At 45.2% G+C, this 27923-nt stretch overlaps 1 protein-coding gene across 8 annotated transcripts; it reads right to left on the bottom strand.

Moving 5' to 3' along the window:
- Positions 1-684: 684 nt before the first annotated feature.
- On the bottom strand, positions 685-27923 carry PRP4K (pre-mRNA processing factor kinase PRP4K). Of its 8 annotated transcripts, XR_002318547.2 has the most exons (17): positions 27730-27923; positions 19606-20802; positions 17563-17739; positions 17056-17211; positions 16592-16673; positions 15060-15270; positions 14063-14136; positions 12763-12853; positions 12066-12213; positions 10973-11110; positions 10187-10340; positions 7572-7686; positions 6861-7012; positions 5660-5746; positions 4249-4984; positions 3695-3740; positions 685-3180 (listed from the first exon to the last, which is right to left on the bottom strand). XR_002318547.2 is itself a non-coding variant. In XM_020916924.2 (15 exons), exons 1-15 carry the CDS (start codon positions 27864-27866, stop codon positions 4781-4783), a joined length of 3123 nt encoding a protein of 1040 aa, XP_020772583.1. In that variant the 5' UTR covers positions 27867-27923; the 3' UTR covers positions 685-4780. The 8 variants fall into 8 exon arrangements, 3 of the variants coding, with proteins under 3 accessions (XP_020772583.1, XP_070313082.1, XP_020772585.1); XR_002318541.2 differs by having other exon boundaries at positions 3695-4984; XR_002318546.2 differs by having other exon boundaries at positions 685-3740.

The following is a 27923-nucleotide window of genomic DNA, read 5'->3' as shown; positions in this document are numbered from 1 at the left end:
TTTCAGGCAGGCCCTCACCTTTAGAGCGGTAAGATCTCCTTTTCATTCATAAATCCTTCGGCGGGGACATGCGTTCTGTTCACTGCTGTGTCCTGGCTGGCGTGTCGCAGATGCCCTTTAAGGTCTCTGGCTAAGACGTGGAGTTCAGCCTCCACACAGGCCTGCGACGTCCCCGCAGCAGCTGTGGACACTGGCCCCTTGCCCAGCTGTCTGCGTGCGGACCCGGGCTCCGCTAACAGCTCTGACTCCTCAGGCAGTTTCCTTGACTTCTCTGTTCTTCCCTTACCTAATCTGTAAAGTGAGCAGGAAGCCTTTTATCTCATGTAATTAAGAGCCTGGCAAGTTCAGGAAATGTATCAAGGAGAGCAAGAAGGACACAGGAGGGCAGAGAGGATGCCCTAGGCTGCCTCGGACCTGGACGAAATTCAGGATAGACCATCTGTATTCCCACTTCTCAGAGGCACGTGCCGGGCACGGGCGATGTGGTGTGCAGTAAGAACGTAAAGCCTGTCTTTTGGGAAGACAAGGAGCAGGAGTTGGGTGCGGGAGACAGGAACGTCTGCCGGGGTTCTGTGACGAGCATGTCCATGAAGATCAATGGGAGACAGCAGGTTAGAAACAGTGTTCCTCACTTCACATGTCAGACACGAAACACAGGCAATGAGACATCAGGAGGCAGCAGGGTAACAAGAGGCGTGTTTATTACATTTTCCTAGTAGGTCAATTGGGAACATTGCTGCTGAAATGCAAGTTACAACTCAAAGGACACTGGGAATAATTAGGATACATATTGAGCATTTTCAGAGGTCAGCTTCCGTATCTTGATCACTAAATGGAAAGATTCTTCAGAAGAACAGTCCCTTACCCTACATGTGGAAGGAGAAGAGAAAGATGCCACGATGATGAAATCTATCAAAGTAACCGGAAAGCATTTTAAAAGTCAATTTGGTGCACACTAATTGACATAAAAAACAAATGAATTTGTAGTGAACGCTTCTATAAAAATTCACATCTGAACTAGGATGCTATGAAAAAGAAAGCACTTCAGGAAGCTGTCCTAACTAAGTGACTGTACGTGAGACATCTGGCTTCTTTCCTATCTCAGTATTTAGAAGGGAAATCCTCAACTGCTTGACCTGCATCTGAAGACACAGGATTCCTGCTGCAGAGATTCTTTCTCCCCAGCTAGCTAGAGGTCCACTATGAAACCACGATAAACTACAGGTGGAAAGGAGGCGGCGTGCACCCCAGGACAAGTCACAGCTCACTGCCTTCACCACATACCAAAGACATGTCCTGAGTATGTCTCAGGGAAAGAAAGTGGTAATTACAGTGATAAAAAAAGTGTTTTTTAACACAAAAATTATTTTGAGAAAAAGAGTGGAATGAAACAGGCATTGGGGAATAAAGAAGGATGCTATTAATAAGAACTGAGGATGAGCTCATGCTGGGAGGGTCCTAAGGTTTATTTAGCCTTGGAGGCCAACAGGTCTACCCGAAGAATGATCCTAAGATGTGTAGCACCACTCTGCCAACTGCAGAGAAAACTACGCTCTGTGGGTCACGTTCTAGGACTTACAGACCCTCAAGTCTCACAATCACTTGATACTGTTTTGGCCACACCGTGAAATAAAGCCAAACATTCCTGAGAGAAACGGCAGAGTGGCAACACAGGCACGCCCCGCCTTGGGGGCCCGCCCGCCGCCTGGCGCCGCCCCGAGGACTCGCGGAGCCCCAGGTCTCCACTGGAGACCGCGGGCTCCCATACCGCTCCGTGGGTGAGGACCCAGCCCGCTCACGGAGGAAACGCAGGAGTGCCGAGTCCGGAACACCAGCGACCTAGGGGATGCCCCTCTCACTCCCCCTGAGGACCACGGCAGGGCCCCCGGGAGCTGAGCAGCACTGAGGCCTTCTTTCTATCCCTGGGCATCGGCCAAGAAGCACGCCCCCCGCAGCGGAAGGCTGCCTCCGGATGGACGCTCTTGGCGGCTGTGGTTTTTCTAGCAGTCTGCAGGGACCGACTCTGACAGCCATGTGCTACGCGGGCGCTCCCCGTCCACACTAACACTGCTAGGTCTGGCACCTCCTTTCACTCTGGGGGAGGGCGGGGGCAGGGGCAGGAAGCATGATGAGTGAGCACTTTACAATGAACACGGGAGCACTACTCTCAGTACCAAAACAGCAATGCACCCTACATCATCATGCTGGAAACGGAAAAACCAGACAGAAATTAAATGGAGGGTTCTTTTTTCTTAAATCTTTTATAGGACAGAAACCTTAGCTCATGTCTTCTGGTGGCATCATCTTCCACTGAGCTGCACCTACAACACAAAGAACAAGTAACAAGCAACTTTGTTTTTTTTTTTTTAAAGAACGCGTAACAGTTTTGAAGGCATAAGATGAACTGTTTCTAGTGGAAGTTAGCTTACTTAAATAAGTATACAAAACGAAGCCATGAAAAGTCACCAGAAACATACAAATGTTAACTATTTTGAGTGACAATCAGTGGGAAACACTCGACTGTGCAGCATGTATCTGTCCGCCAGAGCGAACATGGTGGGAAATCGCTACGTTTAGTTCCGGCAGGAGAGCTGCACCGTGAGCCTTGCTTACAAGGCCTCACCGCCTGAGGACGAGCACGCCTGGCGTTCACGTCGGCTTAGGGCTAAACCACACGGAGAGGGGGGCACAGAGTCAGAGCTGGCCTAGGATAGCATCTGCACCTTCCGGGCTGCAGGTCATTTCATGCCTTTAAATGGAGCAAAACCCACCAGAAGGAGGCCGCTACTCTGAGTTTCCATTCTTGAGTGCACCAAAACGTGCATGCGTGTTGTGCTTAGGTGCCTGGGTGAATAAAAAAATCCCATTTACAATTTTAAAATCGTATGTTAACCTCTAAAAACCTGATTGTTTTCCACACTCCTCAGGGAGACAAGCATTGATTTTACCACCCAAACAGAAAAGATTACATTTCTGAAAATTCTCTACCATGTTAAAAAAGTTACTAAACCTTTTGTGTCGCAAAACCAAACTGATTGACATGATTTTGATTTAAACTGTTGCTAAATGTTTATCTACACATGCTGTCAGAAATAACCTTGTTAAGAAGGTGCAGCTGGTGTCTCAGCAAATCAGACCCTGGAGAAGGCGGTGAGTGGCCTGTGCCCCGTCTCCTTTTCTCTTTCCGCACCATCAGAAGGAAAAGTGAGAAAACAGCAGAAACATTAGTTAAATCCTGGACGCCACCCCACAACCTACAGGAACTACCTCACTACACTGAAAGCTGACAATACTGGTAGAATTTTTTGATGACATAATTAGGATCCTAATTATTAATAAAATTATACATTTCAGGTTAGGTTACACCTTTAGCGAGTAATTCTCTCAGTTAAAGAAGTAAAGGAAGAAACGCAAGGCTGCCTTTCATTCTGCGTGGTTTACCTGACTTACCAGCACTGAAGACAAAACCTTTAAAAATGGCTACCAATGCCTTGTTCACAAAAGACTTTATTATCTAGTGATGCATACTGAGAACATACAGAAATCTGCATGGTCCACGCACATGCAGCAGAACAATCTTCACTTTACAGTAAGTGAGGGTCAACTGTTTTATGCAGTAGACAACACTTTAAAGTCACATCCTTAAAGAAAAGCTTCATTTTACAAAAGAAATAAAAGGTAAAGAAGCAATTACCGCTTTTAAAAAGCAGCTGCTTTGTTCAAGAGTGGAAGGTTTATGCCTGTATTGAAAGACAACATGATCACAAATAATGAAAACAATGAACAAATGAAAAACACTTTTTACCATAAAGCATACACTTTCAAAATGACATACAAATAGTTAAAAATTTCATTACGTTGTTCTATCTAGCTTTTAAATATGAGGACTTCCAGAATTAGGCCTCAACATGTGTTATCAGTAAAGGGAACTACGCACTGTTTCTGTCACTAGGAACTGTATTTAACAAAATGTGTATAAAGTCTATAGCAAGTTGATTTAAAAAAATGAAAGTTGCTAAGAAACAGTACACTGAAGGCGCTCTATCCATCAAGCGCATTCTCTTCAAATTGCAAATGTGATGAACAGAACAGAAACTGTAACTACTCCACAGTTGTGATGCCAAAAAATAAAACAAGAGCAGCTCTCACACATGCGGGGGATTCTGCCACAACGCTAACGTCCCTCATTTGTCCACTGTCCCGGTAAAGTAACGTCTGACACAGCGGGGTGTCGATGGTCCAGCTTACCTTCAGTGTACTGAGTGCTGCAGAGAACCTGCTTTAAAAGAGGAGGCCGTCCCTGCAGGCAGGCTCAAGAAGGAACAGAGCCTTCGGCACTGACTACACCCAGGGCATGCTGCTGTGCCTGCACACACACACCTAGGAAAACGTGAATATAAACAGCATTTATGCTGGCCATTTCATCCGAAGACCAAAATGAAGCCAAGTCTGCTAAAGTAAGTCAACCACCCATACTGCTACTCATTCATAACAGGTGCTTTTGTCTTTTATGCGAACTGCAACCATTTACATTAGCACTGTAATTCTGTGCAGTCTTGGCGATTAAAACAGTCCTACAGTGAGATTTCACATAAGACACAAAACAGATTAACTAACATTTCTAAAAGAAATATCACCCTTGCTGTTAATTCAAATATATCATGCTTCCTCAAATTTGCTGGAGAAATATTTATAAGTTTATATACATTAATAAACTGCTGTGAAATTTCTTCAGTCTTTGTATTTAGTTACTCAAACCCTTGGAGCTTCTTCATCTCAGTTAAATCTTCTCCTGGATGAAGGCGTGCTGCAGGGCCTGGTTGATGCTAATCCGCTTAGCTGGGTCCAACATGAGGATCTGGTCCAACAAGTCCTTCAGCTGGTGTACTTTTTTACGTTGGTCTTCAGGAAGTCGCTGGCACCCAATCAAGTCAGCCAACAGGTCCTTAGTTGGATTAATGGTGCTCATGACAGTAACTTTCTCCTACAAATAATTTTTTAAATGTGTATCTCTAAATAAATTACTAGACACATATAACCTAAAAACTTAAATGAAAAAGGTCAACCCCAAGTTAGCCATGATGGCTTTTTTAAACATGGTTCTGTAATCTTATAAAAAGATCAGTGTAAGAACAGAAAAGAATGCTTCGAGAATTCAAAACCACAGCTGGCGCGTGAACACAAGCATGGGCTCTGCAACAGCACGCGCCCACCGGCCCACCGCCAGGCGCGGAGTGCTCGTCCACGGAGTCGCAAGGAGGGGGACGCCCCCACTGGGGACGGCAGGCTCTCTGAGGAATTAAGTACAGGATTTTACAGGTAAGAGGCGCCAGGGAAGAATTTTTAATCAGGGAGAGTAACACAATCAGATTTGTTTTTAGATCTGGAAGCAGCAGGGAAGCTGAATGTGAAGCCAGACCAAGAAAGTGATCCAAGGAAGGAGAAAAATGCCTAAATATGATAAACTCATGGTAGGCAAACTTTTTTACATCTCTTCATCTTTCTATAACCTGATGTGTCTTATTCAGGAATCGGTCAACAGGAACAGGAATTATTTTTAGTGTTTTAAAATAGTCACAGCTCCTAGACCATCCAACACTCAATCCATCCATGAACTGTAAGATAATCATTTAAGGCAGCACACCCGAAAGACACTTACCCTCTCGGTTACTTTATCAACTTCTATGTACATGAAGTTGAGGTTTTGATCAAAATGCTGGTCTTTAAATACGCCTTTCCGAATCATCTGGCAATAAAACAAAAGTTGGATTTTGAACTCTTACAAAACAGTCTGATCTACCGATAACCTAATATATAAGTCACACAAATATTACTATTAGTCTCTCTGGGTTTGTTTACTTATTTGAAAATAATCTCAGATTCCTTGCTCTTGAGAAAGTAACATATTTGGAAAAAATATAAATGTTGTACCTGAAACTACTTAATAACATGAAATTACTTTTCCCAGGTAGTGCGTTAAATAAACCCATTACAATATCAAGTTGTACTTTCATTATTCAAAACTGAAGACTAAACAAAGACTTAAACCAGCTGTTCTTAGATAGGAAAAACATTATACAATTGGGGCCTTGTCTCTTGGCAGTTTAAGAAACCTCAGGACATTTAAAAACGTTATGTTCTAGTAACAGCCTTGAAATGACACCAGGTCAGACCTCATTAAAGCAAAAACCAACATAACTAATTTCTGTCTTAAAACAAGTTCAACACAAGAGAATTTGAATAGAACCTAAGAAGATGTCATTTCATGTGGCTTTTCTTGGCACCTTTTTCTTTGCCGAGCAGCGTCCAACCTTGAATAAACCGAGTGCCCTCGAGTCCCGCTTCCGATAGCCGGCCTGTTCTTCCCTGAGGACCAGGTCCTTCCTCTGACTCCTTCCAACCTAACCAGCACCTGGTTCCCACCGCACTGTCACCAGTATAGGTGTGGACTCCAGGAGCATTGCCGCCGCTCTGCCCATCACCCAGGGGCAGGCAGTGGGACAAGGGAAGGCGACGGAGATGTGGGAACAGCCACATCCTCTGCCCACCCCCCCCCCCCCCCACAATGCAGCCCCACCCTAAACACCCTGCTGCTAATTCAGGAGGGGAAAGAAATGTACAAGGACAGACTTCAGATAGGAAAAGGAAGATGGGATTCTCTCATCCTGTCCTGGTAGCTCTTGGCTGCTTAGACCCCTAATTTAAGCACCAGACATGAGAAAGAGCTCAGGAATCAGAAGAGCCAGCTATCTGCCTCTCAGAAACTGGTCTACAGTCACGAGGGGTGAGCGTCAGCCACCCACAAATCCACAGGATGGTATGGCTAAGACCTTAAAAACAAGTTCACCCAAACATCCTACCTTATTTGGCATCTTTCCTTTGAGATCCATGGCGAGCTTCAACATATGGTTATTGGTTTTGCCAGGAAATAAAATTTTTCCAGTATAGAGTTCATATAAGGTGCAACCTACAGACCACATATCTATACCATAGTCATAGCTTTTACCTATAACTGAAAACATAATAAAGTTTTAGTATACAATGATACAATCAACCAACTACTATTTATTTCCAGCAACAGGGGCATTAATTTAACTCGGACACTATAACCATTATATTAATACTTCATACTTTGGCATTAGTTTCTTGTTCATTCCCACTAATTCTTAACAGGGACTCTTAAAAACCTTAACAAATGAGGGCATGGGGAGGGAACTGGAGAGGCAGGAAAAGTATATATTTCTTCTATCTTTTCATTTCACCTTTTGTGGAGGGGCTAACCAGCCTCAGCTCAGCCAAGGCTAAAGAGAAAACCGCACAGGTCCCAGACAAGCCATGAACAGGACGTGACCAGAATCATGAGGGCAGTCTTCTAAATCCGAGGCCTTCCACGCCCATTTGCGACTGCTGCCACAACTAACCACGTCACCCCGCCGGAGGAGGACACAGGGCCCCTTCCCCCTGGCAACGACTCGAGCGCTCGCTCAAGTGCGACCGCAATCGGTGCTCAGCGAGCCGGGTGCTTCCACCGCCCACGGCGGCCCAGGTCAGGAGCGCTGGAGGAAACTTACTGATTTCAGGAGCGCGGTAAAATCTACTGACAAGGTAAGGCGTTATGTCATTATCCGCAACATGTGAGGCTGACCCAAAGTCGCAGAGCTTTAATATAGTTTTTGATTCATTAACCTGCAAAACATTTTATCGGGGAAGTTTTGACTCAGGCCAGGAATAATTAAGACATAATCATAAAAATAATTGGCTTTGAGAAGTTATTTCAATACTGAGAACAAAGTCACTCATTTAAAAATTCCTTTCCTAATTATAATTCAATTTCCTAATTATGAATAATTAAGAGCTATAGTATTCTAATTAGTGAAAGAACTTTCTTCAATGAGGAAATAAGGGATAATACCAAGTGAATTTAATTTTAACCAATGCTACTTAGAAAAGGTTGGAGTAGTGAGAGAAAGCACTGAAGCCAAGTAAAACCCCCCAGAAAACCTGGACACAGCCACGTTATTACTTAAAGGAACATGAAGACGGTCATTGAAAAGAGATCGGACTTAACTTTCATTTGCCAGAAAATTATGATGGCAATGAAAGCAGAAGGATTCAGATTAAATGTGGACAAAAACAGAATAGAAACATTCTTCATCTGAAGCTGTTAGACCATCCCAAACTTAGCACTCAAGTCTTAAAAAAAATTAAATCTTTTAAGTATAAAGAAAGTATTAGTCAAGAAAATGTTAAATACACTTGGCAAGACTGATAAACATGAACACTCCATTAGTCATCGGTTTCTCTTCCCTTTGCAAATACTTCCACATACACAGTAACAGTGACAGCTGCTGAGAAAGGCTGGAGGCGCTCCCATGCCTGCTGCCATCCCGAGTCAGAAGCATGTTCGGGGTTAACAAGTGGAGATATCACATTCCAGAGTCCCTTCCCCCCTTCAAAAGACACACACACAAATTCTGAGTTGGGACTTGAACTTGGCCTTTTGTTCCCACCACACAGAAACCCAACACTTTAAATAAACAGCCCCGGGCCATTCCCGGGCTATCGTAGAGCCTGATCAATGGTGGACTGGCCCACTACAGGTGACGTCCACAGAACTAAGAGAGCAATCAGAAATGGTCAACCACCAGGCTTCACCTGGGGAAATCGGGAAAAGAGATCTTCAAATGGAAAGTGCTTCAACGTTCTTAAACATAAACTGCATTCAGCGACTTAAGGATGCAGTTTCAACAATCAGTGACAAAAACCCCGGGGCCACTTTCAGAGGAAGTGCGGGTGGACGGAGGGCCTTCTCCAGCAGCTGGGGACCCACACCCGGGCACCTCAGGGAGCCTATCGCACTACTCTGTCAGACTGACAGTTGAAATCCGGGGCTAAAAGCTTGGGGTTTTCATTAACAAGCAGCTCCACATGGTCTCTGATATTTATTTTCTCCTTCTTAGGAAGAATGCCAAACTGTCTGAAATCCACGTGAAAACCTATAGTAGTTAAGCACTAACTCAAAGATAAATGAAGTTTTAAAGACAAGCGGTTGAGACAATGGCAAATGTCTTATTATTTAACCTCCAAGTGGTTAGAGATATTCACTGTGTGATTACTTTTGACTGGCACATAGTTAATGCATTCTTTGATATGGATGGTGTATTTTGTAATTCAAAAAAAGAGAAGAAAATTGGGGTAAAAGTCAATAATGAAGTTGATTAGGCAAGACTACAACTCATAGTGTACCTACCATTTTACTGAGAATACTCATCGCTTCAAACCCCAAGTTACCTTAGAGATGCAATACCTTATATACTCAGACCAAACATAACAAAATGGAACGCCTCAATAACGTGGTAGTCTGGAAGGAAATAGTCTAAGACATTTAAATAGAAAAACGGAAATCTGAACTAAGCGCTAAGTTACTGATAAGGAGTTTGAGCCACACTTTAAAGGGATCTTTCTTTAAACACGTGGAATGTGCTATGGGCAGACAAGCTACAATTACCCAAACGGGAACATGCCCTCGACTCCTGACAGCATGTCCAGGGCGGAGGAAGGGCTGGGGAGGGGAGGGGTGTGTGTGGACCAAGCACCCCACGGGGAGGAGGTTTCAGAACCACACACTGGGAAACCTGACCTCCACACCACAAGCCACGCGATGGGAGAGGCACGCCTTCCACACAAGGCCCAACCACAGCTGGGCTTTCCCGGGCGTGGCCCCCGAAGCCACAGCTGCTGCAGAGCGAAGAACAAAGGACGAGGATTATTCCCAGGCGCCCTAAACTCCACGCATCCACTTCAGAGAGGGTGACTCCCTTAAACGTCCCTCGCTCCATCAAACAAAACAACAAAGGCAGGCCTTGCTTTGGCGAGCACGCCTTACTACAGCAGGGCCGGCCTGCAGCATGGCTGCTCCGACGCCAGAGGACACCCACAGGGCTGCATCAGAGAGCCCTCAGGACCGGGGACTCGAGACCCACTGACCAACCGGAGAAGTCTGGGCCAGCAGCCTACTTCCTCTCGCTTCATTATTTCACTGTAACACTTCATGGCCCAAGTCATTTGTGATGGGTAATTAACACACAGAATGACTCTTGGAAGATGTAATTTCTAGGACACAGTGGTAATTATGTTACAGAAGGAGCTGCACGAACGAACAAGGCCGTCTGATCGCTTGACTTACCAAGATATTGTCTGGCTTGATATCTGCATGGAGGATATTGCATCTTTTAAGGAGTTTCAGAGCCAAGAACAACTGCTGACTATAGGATCGGACAGCCTTAATATGAAGGCCAACATCCTTACCGTATTTTTTTAACACCTCTCGTAAATTCATACTTTTAGGAAAGAAAAAAAAAAAAAAACAAAGTCAGAGGTTAAAATGAAAAATGGAAATTTAAAAAAGCAAAAACATTTTCAAGCATAAAGGAAAATCAATTCAGAATATGAAATACAATGAAAACACTGTTCAAGAATCCCCCCGCCCCCCGCCCAGATGTTTCACAAATCATTCCACACTGAAATGAGCGTATGAACTGTGTGCACACAACACAGCTTCCAAAAGGAAGAGAAGGGAAGGCACACAGGGCTGAAACTCCCACTGACCCTGAACGGGCAGCGACACGAGCACAAGGACTCGAAGGCTGAGACCAGTCCTACTCCATGACTCCCGCTCCTGCTCATTCTGGCTCAGTCTTTCCTTGAAGTATTTACCTTTCAGGGAACTCTCTGCTGAGCTCAAGGCCACACAAGGTGAGCCTGTGACACAGTACACAGCCAACTACTGTTCACACATTAACAACTGTCAAGATGCTAACTTTTCACCACAGGTAAAAGACAAACGCCAGAGCCAATTGGAAAAAGAAGTCTTTTTCCACACCCAGGAGACTGGTCAGAGGATCTGTCTGAACTGCGGCCAGTGAGAGGCGGCGGCCACGCCTCAGGGCCAGGTCCAGGTCCAGGCGCGTACCTCAGAGGCTCAAACACCAGGCACAGATGCTGCTTGTGGTAGAAGTGTCTGAAGAGCCGCAGACAGTGGAACTTGTCGTCAGGGTCGGCGTCATTCAGCTTTTTCAAGAATTCTAATTCTTTCAAGCCAGTTTTCTGCCTGAAATGAAAAAGAAAATTAGGTCAAAATTGGACACATCAAGAATTTAGGAAAACTAAATAATGTGTATTTATTTAGTGTATTAGTACTTTTTTTTTAAGTACTAATAAACAATCTATTGAGGAAGGAAAAGTCTCCACGTCCTTCACACAATACTTCCCACTTGGCCAAATACTGTTTTCATGGAGCTAATTTCCAAAATAATCAGTGAACAAAACAGAAACACCGAGCCACAAACCCACCTTGCTTGAAGGGAAATCAACCTGGCACATTTTATCTCAAGATGCCTTGATACAAATATCATCCGCTACAATTCTAGTTACACTTTGACAATAGGCCATATTTTAAAGCTCCTGTCTCTAATACAGAAGTTGAGGACTTCCACTGAAATGACCTTCTAAGCCCAGGGCAGCCCAGGACCTCCGCATAAACCTAGACGCTTCTTCCCAGTGCTCCTAAACCAACGCTGAGCTCACTTGAACGCAGCTCAGTGTGTGGCATGGGTTGTGTTAAAGCGGCATGGCAATGACCTCACTGCTCATAAAGAGAAAAGGCAACAGATAAAAGATACGAAGGATTCCTAGCCCCGAGTTTTCACCTTTTGCAGGCCATACAGTTCCTGATAAGACAGCTAAGCAACACGACCCTTCGGATTTGCACCTGTGGTCTCGGGCTTATGACAGTCACAGTCAAGATCAGCCCTAAGACAAGGGCAGAGAGGAGCAGTCTAAGCGGACAGGACTTCACACTGTAGGTACTGAAAAGAACTGAATACCATCAGTCGACAGCTCCAAGGTGTCCCATGTAACAACAAGTGACTATAAATTGAATACCCACAGAGAGCTGCTCTGCCGCTTCTAACTGTCAACCTGTCCTACAGAAGGCTGTCACTGTTTAAAAACACGCTTGCTCGTGAACGCCTGTGCTGAGCTGCCTCGCAGCGCCCTGAACTCACATGAGCTCGTTGTTTCTGATGATCTTCACGGCCACCTCCTGGTTGGCCCTCGCGTTGTCCCGGGCTCGGACCACGTTACTGAACACACCTTGGCCCGTGTAGCCGTACACGTTGTAGCGCTTATCCAAGACTTCACCTATGTTCACACCTAAAAAGGTAAACTGAAACATTAGAATTCTGACCATAATACATTAATGAACCAGTGTGACACACACCAGAAAATCAAAAGGCAGGAGACACAGCGTGTTGTTAGCCTGCCAGATCTCCCCGGTGTGCTTGGCGTCCTGGACACCAGAGGCCCAAGGCCTCGCCTCCTCACTACGAGCCGGAAGCTGCAGGCCTCTGAGCCCTCCACAAGTCTCTGCTCCCCCGGCAAGTGCCGACGCCCCTGACCCCGAGGAGGCAGCGCCGTGGTCGCTGCAGTCCGGCGTGACTGGCACCCCTTCCCTTCGGAGGATTACCTGAGGCCCGACAGTAACGGAACAGACTTAAGGGGCACATCGGGTCTCGCTGCACTTCAGTCTGTGAGGCTTCTGGGCAGCCGCACAGGCAGACGCGGCTGTGAGCGGTGCTGCACTCTCAAGTGACGGCACTGGGGTGTGACCTCCAGAGCCCTCCCAAGCAGGGCGGCATCGAGTCACACAATGTTACAAAGTGTCACGATCAACTCTGACATGAGTAAGGACTGTGAACTTACGGTAATAGCCTTCTGCGTCAGTCCAGTTATCCCTGAGGTTGGGATTCTCTTTGAAATCTTTTCCGATGCCAGCAGCTCGCAGACGCGCACTCTGAAATTAAGGGAGTAACATGGCTATTTACCCCCAATTTAGGGAGACATTTAAAGCACTTCCTTTAAACTTTGACAAGACGATTTTATGCAAAGTTAAATAAACTCTTACTATGACTCACATAAATGCAACACAACAGAAACATGATTCCAAAGTCTCTTGTATCACAGTAATGCTCAGGGGAAAAACTACCATTATCTTCACATTTCTTCTACTGCCCTGTTCATGTAGCCCCGTGTCTCTTCCCATCTCCACATGGAATGTCACCGGCTGCATTAGAAGAGTACCTGGTGCTCCTGAAGACATTTCCTTACGCATCGCTCCCCAGGACCCGGAAAACCCTTCACACCCAAGCAAGTGAAGGGCACCAATGCTTCAGCTGCCTCGGAATCACTTCCTCCTCTCCTAACCGATCTCCCGTGTGCGTGGCCTACACTGTAGACGCAACTTGTTACCGAAGCCGGTCACTGGTGTCTGCAGGGACCTGGACACTACTTACTGCTCACCCCAGTCCATTTGTAATCTCCCTGTTGTATGTTCTCTGTTTGTATGTGTGTGTCCCCACTTCCCTTCAAACCCTCCATATTTCTCATGTCTCCTAAATTTATGATGGAAATGGTCTGCTACTTTTGAGACCATTTCTCAAGGGAAAAAACTGATAATGTTTAAAAGAAAAAATTTCTTAACCCAGTCCTTGTAACATTCCCAGTTCTTCAATGAATTCCATTAAGCTCCAAATCCTAAGTTTCCAATCACCCACAACACAGAAGCCCAGAGTGGATTCTAGGCCTGAAAATTACACGTCACCTGGTCCCCTTCACCACCACACACAGATGTCTGTAAGTCGAAGAAAAGAGCTGTTTAAAAAGAAAATAACTACACATTTCAGTCATTCTGTATTTAACTTTCATGAAGCCCTGTGACTCCGTTTTTCTCACTCATTTCAGTTCAGAGGCTCAGTCGTGTCTGACTCCTTGCGACCCCATGGACCGCAGCACGCCAGGCCTCCCTGTCCATCACCAACTCCCAGAGTCCACCCAAACCCATGTCCATCGAGTCAGTGAAGCCATCCAACCATCTCAGCCTCTGTCATCCCCTTCTTCTCCTGCTCCCAGTCTTTCCCAGCTAGGTATGTACATACCACCAAAACACATATTTGCTATATGTACTTATTTTAACAATTATGTTTTTATGACTAAAAATACTCACATCAAAATAGGCAGCAAACATATCATCAGATTCTGTAAACATATCAGGTGCCAACAGCTTCTTCTGAGATGAACCTGAATGGAAATTAGCATTAGTATTTGGAAAATGGAGAGATACAAACTGAAACGCAAATAATAAATCAATGGAAAAATCACTAACAGCAATTCAAACTTTTCCCTCTTTTGTGTCAGTTTTTCTTTAATACCCAACTTAATATCACTTTATAACCCAAGATATACAAAGCTATTCACTTTTTACTGAGAATGCATTTCAGAAAGGTGAAAAACCTAATATCGATACTTTCACTAACACTGAACTAATATGCTAATAACTAAGCAACAACTGGGCTTGCCAGGTGGCTCAGTGGTTAAAGAAACCACCTGTCAATGCAGGAGACTGGAGTTCGATCTCTGAGTTTGGAAGATCCCCTGGAGGAGGAATGGACTACTTGCTTCAATATTCTTGCCTGGAGAATTCCATGGACAGAGGAGTGTGGTGGGCTATAGTCCATGGGGTTGCACAGAGTTGGACATGGCTGAGCACACACAAGTAACAATTATATACTACAAAGAAAGCTCCTCTTTAAATCGCCAATTCATACCTCAAAAGGTTAAATCCCATATCCAGATTTTGATTCAAACCAACTATAGACATGAGATATTTAAAAATCATCAATTTTACCAAGTGTAAGTAATGTTTTTTTTTAGAAGCCTTATCTAACAGACATACAAACTAGACTTTTCCCAGGTGAAATTAATCATGGCTTGGATTTGCTTTCAAATGCTCTAGCGCAGAACCAAAGGTACTGAACATGTATGGAGGACTGAGTGTGGGCTCCGGTCATGGTCACGAGGACACTCACCGGGGCACTCTGAACACTGCACTCCCGTCCCCTTCCCTTGCCCCCGCCCCAAACAACCTCTCGTTTGGGGGAAGTGACAGAGCTAACAACTCGGGGGAGAAAAGCACAGTTGAAACAGAAATCTAACTCACTCACCATTATTCTGTTCAACGGTCATCAGATTATGCTTGGCTTTGACCGAGGCCTCAAAGGTGTCGACGTTCTCTCGCTCGTACTCCTTGACGTCGGCAGCCACGCGCTCCAAGATGTCGTCAGGAGAAGGGGAGCGGGTGCGGGTGCTGCTCTGGGGGCTGCTGGGCTCGGACGGCACCGACATGTTGCTGTCATCAGCAAGGTATTTGTATTTCTGTAGTCACAACACAGAGCATTACTGTCACCGATCTGGGGGAGCTGCACTGAAAACTTAAGTGTCAAATAATGCTAAAAAGAAATTAAAGGTATTGATGCCTCAACTGAATTAGATCCACAATCCCTTATATGTAATTCCAAACCCACAAAACTGTGGAAGGTCTTCTATGTTTGGTGCACATTCATTCAGTGGTAGAATCTGGCCTGAAGACGTGACTCTGAACGTCCCCAGTGTGAACACAAGGTGTCTCATAGCAAAACGCTTCCAGCGTCTGACAATGGGGTGCTGTGCTCGCCCCCACTCAGGGGCTAAGTAAGATGCATGTATGCACCACATTACCTTTCTAAAATTCATATATTTCTCAGTTCTGAAGCACATCTGGCCCAAAAGGTTGGAGATAAGGGATTGTGGACCTGGGTAAGAACAGAAAAAGATTCAACCAAGTCTTCAGGGGTATCCAGTAACCGTTCAGTACCACTTTCTGCAGTGCCCCAGGGAGGGAAGTCGCCTCTGGAATTCCAGTTACGCCCCAAGTACGCTGGTAATTCCAGTTCTGCCGTTTGCTCTGAGATGCTATGGTTGCTCCAAGTTCACAAAAGCTGCTACAACTATCCTATCCTTTTCTTCTCTGCTGTCCTCCTTACAGCACCCAAGCATCTTTCGTGCCTTCCAGAATTCTTCTCTCAACTCCACCCTCACCTCCCATCACACGATGGTGAGAGCAGGCACTTTAGAGGATGGCCGTGCTCGCAGGGCCCCGTGGCCAGGCCTCCTCTAGCGACGGCCAAGGAGAGCTGGCCGCCTTCTGCGCAGCTCATCATCCAAGGCCTATGTGACACCCTTTCCCGCCTGACTCCTGCATCACTCAGCTTTCAAGGAGTCTTAACTTTACTGAGACGTTTCATTTAAACATGCACATCTGTATTAGAAAATTTACCATTTTTACTAGGCATTAAAGAAAAATCTTTCTCAAAAAAAAAAATAAAGAAAAATCTTTCTCATGTGTAACAGGCTATTATATAAACAATGTTTATGCTAAAGGAAATTCTTCCAAGTTATACTCATTTATGAGGGCTCTCCCGTTTATCGACATTAAAAAAAAAAGCAAGCACACTCCAAAGTTTGTCTTTCAAAAGAGCTTTATGCAGGAATCCTATGTATACAAAAAGGTAACTATTTCAATTTTATTAAGAAACTCTCTTTTTCTCATGACCTATTCAAATGCTCTAACACTTAACTGTTACAGTAAGAATCCTTAATCCTGTTAAAGTAGTGGTTACTTAAGGGCTGTCGATCAAAACGTCACTAAAATCAGTACCTGAACGATGGCCTGTCTTTGTATTCTTCTCTGCTCTATCAAGGCTTCTTCATCTTCCTCCTCAACATCGAAGTCTTCAAGGCTTAGAAAAAGTTACATCCACACATGTTAATTCCAAACATCCTTAGAGAGTCCAAAACCATAACTTGCAAACATTTAAAAAAATAAAAGCTGGAAAATGTAGGTCATCAGTACGTTTGCACAGAAACCTTAAGCTACCTCACTCTATCCTTGCTTTTAAACTACCCTGGTTTGGAGCCCCAGCAAGTAAATTTAACCTTCCATGTCTCCTTTTTCTCCTCACCTGCTTCACTGCACAAAGACTGGAAACAAAGGAAAGATCCTTAGGCTTAAAAGTCATCACCAGCTGTGATCAAAACTACAGACGGAAATTAAAGACTTCCAAGTCACTCCGTGTTTGTCTAATTTGCAGAAAGGAAGTTACAGGCCAGCTCCATTCTTACTTGTCATCAGATGACGATTCCTGCTCGACCTTCATTCCTTCAGAAAGACTGCCTTTAAATTTGTCTTCCTTGACTTTGCTTCTGCTCCTACGTCTGCGCCCACCCCGTGATCGAGACCGCCTTCTCAGGCGTGATCTGCTCCTCCGACCTCTGTCCCTATTGGAGGAGAACAGAGAGATATCATACATATAAAAGGTCACTTATAGTTAGTGTACTGGGGTATGGGTATTACAGGAACTCTGTACTTTTCTAAAGCTCAATTTTGTTATAAATCCAAAACTGTTCTAAAAATAAAGTCTTTAATGGGCCAGCGGAAATGTTTTAATGAGCACTGATTTAAGTTTAAAGCAAAACTCAAAAATCTGTGTGTGTGAAACATCACATGCTGGCAACAGAAAAACAACATGGCATCACAGCTACAATTTTTCAGAGAAAGCTGGTTGTTAAGAAAGCCTACCCACTGAGCTTCAAAAGCTTCAGTCTGACGGATCGAAGGGGAGTCTTTACCTTCTCCGAGGAGACCTGCTTCTTCTTCGGGGAGACCGGCTCCGTCTGAGGGGGGAGCGAGACCTCCTCCTGACAGGAGACCTACTGGCTCGTCTTCGAGCTGGAGACCACCTACTGATCGGGCTGGCATCCTTGGACCTTTCCCGCCTACTGAGGATGTCCTCTCGAGGTCGTGTTCTTAAGGGGACCAGATACAGGTTCAGAGAAGAATAAATCAAGTCAGAATAAGCGAATTTCACCTACATATAAAGAAGACTTTAACCTAAAGATTGCAAACACAGAATAATATGTTTTGTAACAAAAACTCAGATGACGACAATAACATTTTGGTGTTGTGGTCGACACACAACAGAAGGTCTGTTTCCTCTGGTCTTGCAATTTGAAGAATCACTGAAGATTATTTATATTGTTATTTATTTATCCTGCGTATCTGATTCTCATTTCAGATAAAACTTGCCCAAATAAGGAATAATATTCCATTTCCTTGATTTGAGGACTGTTTTCTTTCTAAATTGTTGACAATTTTTTGCAATTAAGAGCCTTATTTTTAATGTATCAATTGAGAATAAAATCCCTTTACAATCAACATTAACCTTGGAAGAGAGGAACTACAGGTAAGAGTTCAGAGAAAATGCCAGTCCACCAAGTCACGGAAGTAAATACTGGTATAACTAACCTGGCAGGAAATATGGCAGTGTCTTTCTGAAATGTAAATATACATAATCTCAGACTGTGTAATTCCACTTCTATGAAACTACCCTAAAAGAAGCTTTACACAAACTCAATGGATATCTGCACACAACTGTGAAAAACTGGAACCAACCTCAATTTTCATCAGTCTCAACAAGGGAATAGTTAAATACATTATGATACATTCACAATGTGAAATACCATGTTGCTATTATGTAACAAACAATCCTTATATACTGCCACACAGTGTTTGATGAGAAAAGAAAACCACGCTAACATGAATGGTATGAATCCTATTTCTAAGAAGTGTCATGTGCATGGAGAAGGGGCTGAAGAGAGACTGCTGACTCAGGAGTGGTGGCAGAGGAGGGACAGAAAGAGCGAGTTTACAGGCTTCCTGCAGGGTTTACCCGGCTCTTTAATTGGCGTGCATCTCTTCTGTAAACTAACACTGGAAACCTGTTCCAAATCCCAACTCTAGTCCCTTAATGAACTGATGAGAATTTCCTCTTCAAACTGAAAGAACAGGACCCCTAAGAAGAGATATGAAGGTAGTAACACTGTCTCCATGCAGAGCTATAGGCAGGGGACCATTCCATCACTCAGAAGTGAAGAATCAACAGTAGCTCTTACGAGAATTGCCTTCTTGAAGCTTCTCAAAACACAGGATAATTTAAACTTCAACATCAATTCATATTTATAACTGTACACAGTAGATGGCTAGGGATTCATGAACTTGGTGGATCAAATGTATTATGTAAATATGAATTATTTTTATTATGACTGATTAAAAAAATCATTTTAAGAGCGCCTATGTTTTTCAACAGTTGAGACTACAGGTATGTGAGTTAATAACAAAAAAATTTCCCATTTTCAATTGTATTTTGGGGACCAAAAAAACCAACTGTAGTTCCACCTATATTGTTAGGATTCAAAATCACACCAATTCAAAAGAATAGACAGGTCACAATCCTTAAACTGACACCTCCATTTTAAAAAATTCCAGCCCACACTATTCAAAGAACAATCCCTGCTCTAGAAACACCTTTCCCATAAAATGTGTAGACTCAGACTTATCAAACAAATCACTTGGATTTTAAGGTGTGATTCTGCACATTAGATACTAAATTAAGAACTCAGGAAAAAAAAAAAAAGTAAGTTCAACATTTAAAAACCACCTACAGTCAAGATACTGACAGAAGCAAACATTAACACAGTTAGCAGACAGGACAGGATTATATCAAACACTATAAAACTCTTTATCACCTCCGTTTTTATTGTCCACAAGTTTTAGCTTCTCCACTGAAATCTGCTGCAATGGTAGGAACCACTACGGCTCTGAAATCAAGTTACCTTGGAGAAGAGAGGCGTCTCCTTTCAGGTTCCCTGCGTTTTCTTTCCAAGGACCGGCTCTTGGCTCTCCTGCCAGGAGAGAGGGTTCGAGAAGGTGACTTGCTCTGTTTAGACCTCCTGTCATTCAAGAGTGGGGATCGACTTCTTCTTGACTTATCACGCTGTTTTGGAGACAAACTTCTTCTTTTGGGACTGCGACCAGGTCTTCTACTGGGTGACCTGTTTTCTTTTCCAGAGGAAGCATCTTTAGAGGGAGACTTGACTGGCTTCTTCTCTTTATCGGCTTCAGACCGTTTTGATTTTCTCTCTTTGGACCGTGACCTTCTGTCTTTGGATTTACCTCTCAAGTCGATTGGGGATCTAGATTTCTTGCCTCGATCACGACTTCTACTTTCATTTATAACAGGGGATTTTTTCCTATCCTTTGACTTAGTTTTATCTTCGACTTTAACCTTGTCATCGACAGGAGATCTGGCCTTCCCAACTTTCTCTTGAGAGCGCCGTCTAAGGGTGGGCGACTTGGACTTTCTGGCTTCATCTTGAGACTTACTTCTTTTGGAGGGACTTTTCGACTTTTTCCTCTCCTTTGACTTGCTCCTCGTTGCCTTCTCTTTAACTATTTCAACACCTCCCTTACTTTTCTTTTTATCAGACCTATGTCTAGTCCGTTCTTTGGATCTGCTTTTACTTCGCTTTTTTGTACTATTTTTATTGTCCACAAGTTCAAGTTTCCCCTTCGTACTTGAAGATCTAGTACTAGACCTATTTCCATTTCTTGCCTTTTCATGGATCTCCCCCTCTTCTTCAGAGCCGGACTCATAACCTTGTAATATGAGCCCCATCCCAGACTGGACCTTCCCTTCCATTAACTCATTATCGAGTTCAGCTTTAATCAAGGCTCTCTGCTTCTCCAAGTCTTCCAGCAAAGCTAAATCATCAAGTTTAGTTCTTTTTGCTGGAGACAGACCTTCTTTGTCAGAAGCATCAATGACCTCTTTCCTTTTGTGTTTTTTATGTTTATGCTTATGTTTATGCTTTTTATCCTTGTCTTCTTCTGAAGAATGTTTATGTTTCTTATGTTTACTTCTATGTTTATGTTTCTTTTTCTTGTGACGACTGTGCTTATTTTGAGATTGGTCTTCTGATACTTCTCCATTTTCTTCATTAACACTCTTTTCAGAATTAGCATCTTCCATCCTATAAATGTATCAAACACATTTAAAAGACACATTACTTAGGGAGCATTCAGTTGTAACAAAATAGCAATGATAAATATATCTCAATGTGATGTAATAAGCCAGCCACTAAAATATTTTATTTCAAAGGTATATGGCAAGAACTGAATTGAACAGTGATTTAACTTTGTTTCCCATGGCTGAACTCAAATACTGAAAGTATTAAAGGAAATACATAATGGGGAGGTTAACATAATTATACTTAGTAGAAAAAGGAAATTCAAACCAGTAGTTTTGTACAGTAAGTTAACACTGACTTTCTTAAACAGTCACTCAGTTTTTAAATCAGCCTTTCCCATACCACTCCACTCTAAAGAAACCTGCCCATTCTTTCCCCATAAAATATTCATAATGACATACATTGGGACACTAATCTCTTTCCCCACTTGGAATTGAGAAACACACACACACACATTTAAATCTCTGGAGCCAACACAGAGCTTTACCCAGAGTCACTCTGGGCCCGCAAGCGGCAAGTAGCCACCACGTGCCACAGGAGTACCCGCCTCTCTGGGCAGCGTGATGAGATCGCCGCGCCATCCTGCCCTGGGTCCCCCCATAGACGCTGTCTGCTCCTGACATCTGACCAGCCGCATCCTCAAGGCTGAGGCTCCAGGGTCATCGGAAGCAGTCGATCCTCCTTCTGATATCCGGTCAGAACGATATGGATTATTTTGTCCAAGTCCTCCAAATTCTCCTGTACTTCTAGTAAGTTTAATATTTGTACCATATACTACAAAGAGCTCCTTGCAAGTTACGAATTAAAGAGTCTATTCAATCTCTTTTAACATTTAGAAGAAAATCACCTACACATAATGTACGCATTAAATCAGGCAGCAGGAAAATAAGAATCTCTTGCTTCTCTTAAGGAAACTTCCAGTGGAAAAGAATCACATGCCACACTGGAGAACGGCAATGATAAGGCCCTGAGTAAGGGCATTATGGGAATGCCAACGGATCACTTTAAATTGTTTTGAAATGGTCAAGGAAAAGTATCTTCGAGAAGTTTATCAACAAGGTATTTATTTGGATTAAAAAACAGGCTGAGCAACACTGACCTGAAGAATGAGTATGTAACCAGAGAGGTTAAAGGGTATTTTAGAAAAAGGAAAAAAGATCAGTGTTGCCAGGGTGTCAACCCTGGGGAAGAGACTGGTCTAGTGGAAGCTAGGTTCTCAGGTGGACCGGTTCCAGGAGACGGCCAGATACAGCACAGGACTCTGAGGTTCAGGGCTGAGACAGTGGAGAGGCCCAGGAACCACGGTCAGGCTGCCCGGCAGACGGCCCCCAGCCTGGTCTCAGTCTTCAGGAAACCTGGCGGGCCGGGGCACGACACAGCAGGGGATGCTTGGAAAGTTACTGGCTCACAGCAGTGGGGGGCCGTGGGGAACACGCACCCGCACGGGGCGAGAACTCAGAACCTGGGCTGTCAGGCCGGCAACATCCTCTTCTGGCGCCATGGACGGCGGGGAAGGGGGAAGCACGAGGCAGCTGCGGCGGGAGCTGTGTCCTCAGCCGAGGCAGGCCTCAGCCTGGCCTGACTTCTCTCTAACGGAGTACATGAGGACACAGGATAAACAGTGTTCTGGGATCATGAAATTGTCTCAAAGACTTGGAAAAAGACAGTGTACCCAACAACATGGCTCTATCAGGAGCTGGGGGAACACCATAGATTTAAGGTGAAAATACAAAGGCATTTCAGCTCCATTCCTTGTTTAGGCTACAACCTCATACAAGTAACTGTCTCCCTTCCCTAGACTCTCCCATCCCATAATCCAGAAGGTGGGGTATCAGTCAATTTTTCTTAACCTTGACTTACAGCGGGAAAGTGTGAGATAAATAGAGCCAGGCTAATTCAAGATATAGAGATAGGCAGGGAGGACCTTTATGAAGGTTGAGAATGATTTTCAGGTATATAAAAATCTAAGTGCCCCAAGTACAAAATTCCAGTCAGTAAGCTAGAACTCAATCTAAAGACCGTCTAGGAAAGCCCCAGAAAACGAACAGCTGGGTGGTGAAATCTCCAGAGCCAGGCTACAGGGGCTTAAGTCCCAGTTCCACTGCTGACTAGCTGTGTGGCCTCAGTGAGTGTAAGCTTAATGGAGAAAGGACCACCACCCACCTTCGAGCACATGGCAAGGACCGCACAGTTAACACGTCCAGCTCCTAAGGCCCAGCACAAACCTCATGCCCAAAGTCAGGCATGTTTATTGTTCAGACACTGGGCAGACTGACTCCCCGTGGCACTGGGGAGCTTCCCACGGACACTCAGAACAACACTTTAAAGAGCAAAAACCACCTTGTTCCGATGCTGCCTGCAACAAGGATACCCCCAGTGTGCCCTCAGACAAGCTACTCCTGTGCCTCAGTTTCCTCCACTGTAAAAGCTGGGCAAATAACACTTCTGACAAACCACAGGTATGTCACTGCAATGAGTTCATACGTATAAAAGCAGTCGCACCAAGTGCTCAAGATGTGCTGTCTCTGCCCGTGTCCCCACGACAGATGTGACGTCACATTCAAGGAGGTGGACAGGACTCATCTGAGGGCATGCGCACATCCAGCTGCTGAGAAGGCTGGTGCTAGTTGACGTCAGAGCTCTTGCTTCTGCTTGAAGATGCTTTTTAAAACATCAGGTCACCGTCACCCCTGAGAGAAAACTGATTACTGTTTCCTGCCTCATTCAGAGTAAAAACCTGAACCCTCCACAAGACCTGTAGCACCAGTCCAACCTCCCTTCAGCTGAGCCTGCCCCCCCCCACAGCCCACAGCTCTCTCCGCCACGGAAGGGGCTGGGCTCTCCCCCCCAAGGAAGGGGCGGGGCTCCCCCTCCCACAGAAGGGGCTGGGCTCCCCCCCCTCCCACGGAAGGGGCTGGGCTCCCCCCCTCCCACGGAAGGGGCTGGGCGCCCCCCGGAAGTACACACTGCTGGTCCCTCACCGACCTCAGGTCCTGGCTCAAGCTCCACTTTCTCAGTCAAGTTCCCTGACCAGCTCACTTGAACTGCAACCCGCACCCTCTCACAAACACGCTCCCTCCCCCCTCACCCCCTCCACCCAGCACAACTCCTGTTTGTGCCCTCCCATTATAACATAAGCCCTGTGGAGCAGTGTCTTAATCTGCTTAGCTCACTGCTCCATCCCTGAGGCCCAGAAGACAGTGTAACCCTGAGCAGGAACTCAGTAAGTACTTCTGTGTCAAGGGAATGATTCACAGAGTAACACAGTTGGCTCAGTGCTGAAGAATCATCTGCCAATGCAGGAGATGCAAGAAATGTGGGTTCGATCCCTGGGTTTGGAAGATCCCCTGGAGGAGGGCATGGCAACCTGCTCCAGTCTTCTTGCCTGGAGAATCCCATGGACAGAGGAGCCTGGCAGGCCATGGGGTCACAGAAGGGTCAGACACGACTGAGCAGCTACACAACATATGAAATGGCATCACTGACCACAGCTGGTTCACGCTGTCTGTGTACACTCTCAGCTCTTGAAGGGGAACACTTTGTTTTTGGCTCACTAACGCCTCCAGCACATACGCCTGTTTCTTGACCACAATGCCCTCAAATGATTTAAATTTAATCACCTCCCCACAGAAAAATCTGCTCTTCTAACCCCCTTCCAAAGGTACTTATAATTTACAAGTTTTCCAATGCATTTCAAATCCAAATACTGAACGGTTTACCTTCAGAGGAAGTAATTTCCTTCAACAGAAAACTCAGCATCTAAAGTTTCCGAGAATCAAGATCAAAGTGCCCAAAGTTACTACAGTCATTCCCAGGAGTAATCCCAGTTTTCACGGTAACTTAATGAATGTTAATTCAAGAAATAATGACCAGGTTACTAATAAAATGCCACCTAAGTGCCTTAGGGCCGGCAAGCTTAACCTTAACTCTAGAGTTCTCCCACATTGGCGTTAGGCAGAGAGCAGACCCCCAGCCTCTTTTGTTGATCTCTTAAAGCAAATTCCAAAGAAAATAACTGAAGTCTGACAGATACATCAGGAAAACTTGCACTCGATGCATCAGTGACACCCATGACACCCATAACCGTACTCGTGCCAGGTTACTTAATTTAGGCTCATTAACAACAACTTTTCTTCTAAAGCTTTAGGAAAAGGTTTCTTGTAAAGAAACCTGGTTACCTTGTTGGACGATTTACATTTTGCAAACTAACACTACACATTTAGTAGGTATATTTCTATACCAAACTGGTCTACAACAGGTTTGTCATAAACCAGTACTTATTGAGAGCTGAGTAACATCCTTCGAATCTCATTTGGAAGGGAAGCTGCATTCGGAGTGCAGACAGCATGGTGGTGTCAAACAGTATTTACTCACATGTTAGGTTATTTCATCCTTCAAACAACCCAGAGTCTTGGGGCATCTGGCACAATAAAAATAGCCATGGAACAACTTTAAAATAAAGTGACCAATTACCAACCACTAGTATTATTTTAACTTCCCTCTTCATATATTTTCTTTTCAAAGAGTATTCCTCATAACATCTTATATGAGAGGCATTCAACTCATGCTTTGGAGCTGGGGGCAAATGGGGAGCAAAGTGAATGCCACCACTTTCTACAAGGAAAATAATGATAAGTGAGCCTGTTTCTCTAACAAGTGAGACTACTCTAATACAGAATTAATGTAGATGTAAAGATAAGGATGGATTCAAAAGACCAACTGGTCTCAAAAGGAACCATTCCACTCCCACTCCTTCCAAATGGGATATTAAATTCCAAAGTGTTGGAACTGTCATATCATAAAAATGGAACTTTCTGGGATACTGGAAATAAAAAAAAATTATTTCAAATGTTAAAGGCTATTAATATTTTTAATAAAAGGAGCCACAACGCAGAGTGAGAGAACAGAAGCACGCTAGTTAGGAGCAGGGCCCCACAACAGGGCTGCCTGGATGTCAACCCCACACCTGTCACTTAGCATGGCCCTGGGCAAGCTAACTTAATTTCTCTGTGTTTTCAGCTTCTCAACAGTAAAATGTGGGGAGTGTCAGGACCAACTCCACAGGGTTGTCATAAAGACTGAATGAGGTAGTATTTGCTCAGCACCTAGTCTGGGTAAGTTCAAGTAAGCCAATGCATATAAAAATTTAAATGCTTAAAACTATGAAAAAAGACTGATTAAAGACATCGACAAACTTAAAAGCCACGAAGAAGCATTCAGAGAGCTTTACTTTTTCAAAATATTCCACTTGGAGTAGATTCCACGTAACTGTGAACAACTCAGTCTGTCTTCAAAAAAAACCTACTCAGACACTACATTTCAGCTATCACTGTGGGCAGCCAACATGGTACTTGCTTTCCTAGTAAACTGTCATTTTCTACATTAAAACGTTTCAAATAAGTGAAAGTGGAACACACATAGATGGAATAGTCTGTGCTACCAAGTGTGTGTGTGTGGGGGGGGGTGTGTGTGTGAGGGGGAGGTGCAATCAGTCTCAGTGCCATTCATACTGTAGGAGCCTAAATAAATATTATTACTAAATCTCGTGTTATTTGAGTATCTAAATAAACATGGCTGCATCCCTCCTGAAAAGGAATCTAAACCGTCCCTGAATTCAAATTAATGGACATAATACTATAGAACTTTAAACAGATTACTAGAAAAATCAGCTGCATAGCCTAAGATTTTCATAAGATCTTCTCATGAAGCCCGGAACAAGGCCTCACTGTGAACTCTGTGAAAAACAAAAAGAGGCAAAGTCTACCTAAAACTTCAGAACCCACGTGCCCTCTTTTAAGTCAAACTGTGAAGATAATAGAGCAGCTTTCAGAGGCCCTAAATGAAAAACTTCTAGTAACTCTCTTTGCCTAGATGAGCAAAGCAAATCCTCGAGCAGTCCGGCACTGGACGCACAGTGGTGAAGCGATGGGCCGGCTGGGGAGGTGCAAAGATTTCTCCTCTTGTCAGTCCAAAGTTGCTGGGAGACTACCTCTACCTCTTTCTTAAGACTGCTGGAAACAAATCATATAATGAGGGTGCAAGCCGGGGGAAAAAAAAAAAAAAGGCGTTACAAAAATAGTCTTAAAATCCATTCTCTTAGGTTCCTGAGCTTTCCTAGCAAACACACGGAAAACAGAATACACTGCTCTCAGTTAAGGGAAGGATTACCCTACTGATGCGGTCCACTCGGCCGCATCGATGCTTTACGTCAGCTTGATTACAGACACGAAGCGCTCGGGTTTGCAAGTAGCTGACCATTCCCACTCCTTATTTCACTGGGGCTCCCAGAGAGGCGCTGTAAACTCGGGCCAAAAACCCTAGGCCTCAGAACCGAGGACTTGGTCTTACTTTGCCTCGAGTTTGCGAACCGGGAGACCAGCTGCAGTACAGAGAAGGAGAAAACACCGAGGGGACGCTGGGGCCGAGCGCACCGGGCGGGAAGGAGGGAGCGCCCCGCCAGCCGCCAACCGAGGCTCTGAGAGATGAAGGAGGGCGCGCCCGGCGCCCCTCTGCTCCCGGCCCCGAAGACTGACACCGGCGGAGGCGCGGGAGCCGCCTGCGGAGAGGAGCGCTCGGGGCTCGCCGCCGCGCGGGCTGCTCCGGAAGACCCGCTCGTCGCCTCAGAGGCGGGCAGGCGCACCCGCGCCGCGGCCTCGCGCTCGAGACCCGTAGAGGCCGCTCGCGCCCTCGCCTCCCCGGGCAACGCCGCTGCGGGCCCTGGCAGCCCTAGACCCAACAGCCGGGGCCTCCAGGCGGGCGGAGCGCCGAGGCCTCCCTCCCGCGCCCCCACGGCGCCGCGCTGGAGGCAAAGTTTGGCCGCGACCGCTGGGCCGCGAACTTTCCCGCCCGCTCGCCCGCCCGGGCGGCGCTCCGCCCGTCCCCTCTCGGCCCGCCCCTGGCGCCGGCCCTCCGCGCCCCCGGACTACTTACTCTGGCTGTTCCCGCAGCGACGGCGCCTCCGCGGCGGCCATCTTGAACTTCCTGACTCCTCGGCGGCGGTGGCGGCGGCTCCGTGGACGGCGGAAGCCAGGGGAGGCGGAGGAAGAGGGAACGGGGCCGTCGCGCATGTGCCGACAGCGTCGGGACCCGTGGAGCTCGGCGTCGCTCGAAAAATCCGGATATAC

This window comes from Odocoileus virginianus, chromosome 27 (assembly GCF_023699985.2).
Source record: "Odocoileus virginianus isolate 20LAN1187 ecotype Illinois chromosome 27, Ovbor_1.2, whole genome shotgun sequence".
Taxonomy (NCBI): domain Eukaryota; kingdom Metazoa; phylum Chordata; class Mammalia; order Artiodactyla; family Cervidae; genus Odocoileus; species Odocoileus virginianus.
This window is presented reverse-complemented; position numbering and strand designations above follow the sequence as displayed.